Source organism: Limanda limanda, chromosome 2 (assembly GCF_963576545.1).
Source record: "Limanda limanda chromosome 2, fLimLim1.1, whole genome shotgun sequence".
Classification (NCBI taxonomy): domain Eukaryota; kingdom Metazoa; phylum Chordata; class Actinopteri; order Pleuronectiformes; family Pleuronectidae; genus Limanda; species Limanda limanda.
The window spans coordinates 22,873,169-22,879,205 of record NC_083637.1 but is presented as its reverse complement, the minus strand read 5'-3'; the positions used below and the strand labels follow the sequence as shown (position 1 = coordinate 22,879,205).

The following is a 6,037-nucleotide window of genomic DNA, read 5'->3' as shown; positions in this document are numbered from 1 at the left end:
AACGTACATTGAAGCAAAAAGGAAAAAAGAACGAGACAAAGTGTAGAGTAAAGAGGAGAAGAATAAAACTGCTCAAGAGGAACTCACCTATCTGTTGGTCTCAGCTTGGAGTCACTGAGAGAAAGGAGGGAGAGAGCACTTGGGGGAAAGAAGGCAGCGAGTTTGGTCCTGCTCTCTCTCTATTCTCCTCTTTTCCCTCCCTCTGTCTTTTTCTGTCACTCCCTCACATCTGCTGCTTCATCCATCCCTCCCATTTTCTTTTAATCCATTAAATTAAGTAGCTTTTATTTTCACCCTTTTCATCTCACTGCTTTACATCACCCATCAAACAAAATCTGGAGAAGGCAGACTGACCACGGAAATCCATTAAAACACAAAGAAATTACAAAGCAAAATATACAGTTTTGTTGGTTCCTCAGATGACAGATTAGAATATCAACATTGTGATGATTGTGTGATAATAAGTGCAGCAACGCGGACCTGTGAACGCTTGTTTTATCAACTTAACGGATTTTCAAACCAAACCAACCTGTTTTCTTGGAGGCTGCAGGTCACATGGTGGACACATGGGACACGTGAGTTCAACTTAAGATCATGATGTCATAGGGATATCAGTTGTTTTTCACACACATGCACACACTCACACACACACACACACTTAAGTCAATGAATATTCATTTTATTGTCAGTCTGTCAGTCGTGCCCAGACACAGACACACAGACACACAGACACACACACACACACACACACACACACACACACACACACACACACACAAACACACACACACACACACACACACACACTTACACAAGCAGCCCTGGCGTCATCCCATGCCCACAGTCAGTGGTGTCATGAAATAAATACTATGTGCAGTGAGAACGGAGCTGCCCGTCTGAACTCTCTGTCTCTTCGCCTGAATTTTCGTTTTCATAACATCCTCAGTCGTGGCACCTCCTCACTCGAAGGAAGCTCTGTCTAAGAATAGAGATGTATGGTGGCTACGTATTATAATGAGCAAACACAGATATAAGTCCTTAATTAGTTTGTAATGTTTTAACGCTTGTTGAGATGAACTTAATTTAACAAGAAATACATGATTTCTATACAGTGATTTATGTAATTTGCCTTCAAAATTGCTGTTTTTGATTATATTTGGTTATTCATCTGATTTACCCCCTAACCCTGCTTTGAAGACACCACTTTCTCTGATATATGTTTTTGTAAACTTGAGTGCACTTCAGCAGAGTTTCTTTTCGATCCCTCAAAGTGCTTACCAGCCCAAGTCCCCTTAACAGATCACACAAACACTTATACAGCATTTCTAAATGCAACACGGTTACTTTCACACACCATTCATACACTGTCAGCACTGCTGTCAGGGACAAATTGGGGTTCAGTTCAAGGACACTTTGAAGGACTGAAGGAGCTGGGGATCGAACCATCGAACTTCTGGTTAGTGGCCACTCTACCCCCTGCGCATGTGTAAGGACATGTCACTGGTGAGGAGATACTGAGGCTCAAGAGCTCACTCTAGTGGAGTAAATCTCTCTCTCACTTCATTTTAGTCTATTTCACAGTCTGTTTTTATTCTGCCCTATATGATGATGATTATTTAACTCTTTACAAGTTAATCATTTTGAACCCAAAATACGTTTTTCCCAATCAACGAGGTTGTAAAGTATTTGCATGAGTCTAAAGAGTGAAACATTATTTTCACGTTTTCATAATTTGAACGAAAGTTTAAAATGTTCCTTTATATTTAACAGTTATATAATGAGAAGTAACCTCTACTGACACTGTATAATAGTTCTTAATATAATCCTCATTTGATAGTTCACTTTGTGTATTGATGATATTTGGTGTTTCCCAACTTCTCACATAAAAGTAAATGCATGAAGAGTAGTCTGTCTGTCTGAATGTCCACACATGAACAGTAAACACTTTTGAACTGTGTTTACTGCTTTCTACTTAGTGGAACAACAAAGTTATTATGGTTCAGACTTACTGAAGGTGGCGTGAGGTTCATCTGGTACAATGTGGCAGCAGGTGAGACATGGCATCTGAGGGGAGTGGTACTCTGTTCATCATCCCTAGTGCCTCCTCCGAGCCCTTGGCCCCAGACTCCTGGAAACCACGCTGCGGGAGAAATATGTTTAGAACAAATGTTGAATATCCACTACCAGTTTTGTAGATTTGACAATATTTAACTTGGTATTTAGTTTGTCTTTATAAGCTAATTTCATTGAGGATGGATGTATATTGTTTATTATATTAAAATTCTTGTTTACCATTGTGTCTAAGTACAGTATAACTTGTGTATGAGCAAGATCAACCCTGCCAAGCTTGTTGTCAGCAAACGTCACAGCCATCAACTTCGTGACCGAGGACACACAGAGATGCACTTTCTTTTAGTCTGTGAGGAGGTGCAGGTCTGAAAGATATAAAAGTGTGAATTTAATCTCTGTTCAAAGTTCCATTCTGGTGCAACCTATCTGACTTGAACGCAATTTACAAATGTTGTAATAACAGACAAAACAGTTAACGTCTCTTTTGGGAATCTTTATTTTAGAACATGTCACAACAAAACACAGATGGTAGAGATTTACTCATGTAGCAAAACATTAAATATCTGACTTCTACAATTTCTGTCAAAATGGACACAACTCAGTCAGACCTGAACAGACATGAAACACATGTCGACCCCCAGAGCAAACCTCCAGAAATTCACACTGCTGCAGAACTTTGCTCAGAACATCAGCGTTTTCCATTTCACAGTAATCCTGTCATCATAGAGGGAGGCCGAGTTAAGAGCGGCTGGCGAGCCACATTCGCCTCGAACTCCTTATGCAGGCGCATCATTGGGGAGGCTGCAGACCCGAGCTGCCGCTGGGAGTGGAGAATGGAAGAGTAGGAAAGGTGAGGGTGCAGCAAGGGAGTCGGTCCTCCCACTGCCCTGCTGCAGAAACCTGGGGGGACGGATGGATGGTGGTGGGCCAAGCGAGGAGGAAGGACAAAGCAGGGCCGTGGAGAATTTAGGAAGCGGCATGGCAGCTTCACTGGGGGGATCTTCAGGGTGGAGCTGTTTGAAGGTTTCTTTGGAGTGATAGGGTTGTCCGGGCTCGGCTTCACCGCTATCTCCCACTTGACTGAGATGGACAGTGAAAACCGCTTCTTGAATGCTGGATGAAGAAAAATGAAGAAATACAGCAATGAGGATCACAGCAGTACACAGAAGTGCCACGACATTAACAGATAACAGTACAGTATATATCTGTGGCCTGTTTTGAAAGGGTTCATTCTGGACCATCAGTAATGTCATTTAACAACGTTGAGTCAATGTTAAGTCTGTGATGTAGTCCAGGATTGCGTTCATATTCATTCCAATCATTAATTTGCTCTCATTTGTCAGAAGTCTATGTATTTGCCAAGGAGGTACAACCAAGTTCATCAGCGTTTGTTTATCTGTTAGCAGGATTACGCAGAAACTACAGGATGGATTACTTTCAAACTCGGTGGAAGGATGTGTTATGTTACAGGAAATAACTACTTTTCACTTTTTTAAACATTGGAAGATTAGGTGTTTTTCAGCATTTCCCTATTCTCAGAATAGTCCATGAATCTTTATGGGGAAAAAACAGCACTTTTTGGAGACTGATAAATATCAGTTTGGATCTAGTCAATTTAAATGTAGTTTAGGCCTTGGCAGAGCTATGCATTTTGTGAGGGCCATTCTCTTGCCTGGATCCATCCTCACTGACCGGCTGCAAGTCAGATTTCTTCAGTGATTCAAGATGTCCAGTGTTGTGCTCAACAATTACTACACATCTTTTTGATAATTGCGAATATGTTGCTTTAATAAAACTGGAAATCCGTGAGTGTGTGTGTTTGTGTGTCACCCACCAACCAATGACCTCTGAATTCTAATCAGGTGATAATTGAGTCCAGGTGAATGTTTGTGCTAGATCTAAGGAGTGTTCCTGAATTATCATGTTCATTAGAACATGAGGTCACCGTTCACCCTTGAGTCAAACTGAACATTTGTACCACATTTTAAAAAATTACGGATGAACGGACAGACATGCTTGGGACAGACATGCTGAAAACATAGTACCTTCATAGTTCCTCTGGCTGTTTCAGAGCTAAGGCGTAATAATGTAAAAAAAATTCAAAGAGTATTGAAGAGGATGACGCTATACGGGAACCATATTAACAGCAATTCACTGATCACAGGCATCAGTCCAGCACCAACCTTCCACCAGCAACTTCTTAGCCATAGAAGCAGCGTGGTGAGATGAGAAGGTCACTTTCGCTGACACCCCCTCTACACCAGCTTGAGTCATCAGACACACTCTCTCCACCCCATTGGTGAGCACACGCAGTACCTGCAAACACAGAGAGTGATAGTATCAGAGGGGGGATGTATTCACTGTGTGTATACCCCGTCAGCCAATGATAACTTTGTTAAGTTGCGAAAAAAAGCCATTTCATAATGATGTCATTTATCACATGATGACAAATGATTGGTTAGTCTAAATAAGCTGTAGATCATTTCACTCATCTTATAGGTTGCCATATTTAAAGTATTACGATGTTATATGACTCCATTCAATGATTTCACATCACTTATCATATGATATCATATCATGTGGGACTTACCAGGTAGAGTTCAGTCATGTCATGTTTAGAGTTGAATTAGAGCATTTTTAGTAATAGTTAAATAAAGCGTATCAAAATTTGTTTCCCTGCAGAGCATTAGTGGCCAATTAGTTGCTCTTCTTTGTTTTGGGTTTACTTTTTCTGTCTAGTCCGCCTGTCAAGTGAGCCAGCAGCAAGATCTGGGGAATGGTCTTGGGACAGACGAGTTCTCATTTATTTTCCTTCTGCTCACTTCCCTATCTGTAGTTTGCTCCAATTGAATCTCAGTCAAGCAGCCAGGGCAGGCTCAAGCTGCCACATTAAAATGTTTTAACTTGGATAGTGTGTGTTGGTTTGCAGAGAAACTTAGCTCCTGTCCTGTTGGTAATGATGATTATAAACTGGTCGCTGAGTCTAAGTTCCCATCATGCAATCACTAAGACAAGCTATATTGCTGTTGTACCTGCAGCAGGTCCTCCACTCTGGTGGTGACCGGCAGGTTGTCAATACAGAGTTGTCTCTTCTCTGTGCTGCGACGAACACTGAGGGGGGAGCCAGGCTCCAGCACGTGGCCGTGCAGCAGGCGGATCGCATCAGCGACTTCACTTGGTGAGCCGTATTTGGCATACGCGAAGCCGCGGTTTTGTCCGCTGAAGTTCATCATGAGCCTGAACTCCCAGAGTGGACCCACGGAGCTGAACAGGGGGATCAGCAGGTCCTCGTAGGTGTCCAGTGGGATCTGGCTGATGAAGACCTCGCAGCGGCCTTCTGGAGTGGGACCATTCCACACTGTCACCAGAACAAACAGGAGAGAGAAGTGATCTGTCACGTGATCTCATCAGCTCAAGTTGTTACTTTGTTGGCTTAAATCTTCATTAAAGGATAAATCTGGAGTTACCTTATCTTTTTTTACTCTTGTTATAGAAAACATCAACAACTAGATTGGATCTGAGTAGAGCACGAGCCCCAAGGCCTAACAGTCCCCTTATGAAACCCAAATTAAAATCGATTAGATCTGGATATCTGAGGGGCATACAAATTTTGATTAATTAAATATCAGTCCTGTAAACATGCCCCAATTTTTGTTATATCAAGATTCAGAAATTATTCTCAGAGAAATAAAAAAGAAATGTTAAAAAAATCTTACAATATAAAAGGATAATAACTAATAAATAACAGTTTCCTTTTAATTAAGTGAGTATTGAGGCATTGAGACCATAACACATCATTTTAACTGGACTGTCAGTTGGAGGAACAGCACTAGTGTGAGCTGCGGTCTCTCTTACCCTCAGGTGGTCCCCCGTACTTCCTCTGGCCATTTACTTGAGTCAGTTTTATATTGGTGGTTCCCAACCAGGTTTCCAGGGCCTGCACCCGCTCAAGGTTCAGCACCTGACA

General features: G+C 41.8%; 1 protein-coding gene across 1 annotated transcript; it reads right to left on the bottom strand.

Moving 5' to 3' along the window:
* Nucleotides 1-2,773: 2,773 nt before the first annotated feature.
* LOC133018807 (dead end protein 1-like) lies at nucleotides 2,774-6,037 on the bottom strand (the record flags this gene model as incomplete). The annotated part of the gene is made up of 4 exons (XM_061085194.1): nucleotides 2,774-3,183; nucleotides 4,254-4,386; nucleotides 5,103-5,428; nucleotides 5,926-6,037. Coding segments are annotated over 4 exons (981 nt in total), but the record flags the coding sequence as incomplete, so codon positions are not given.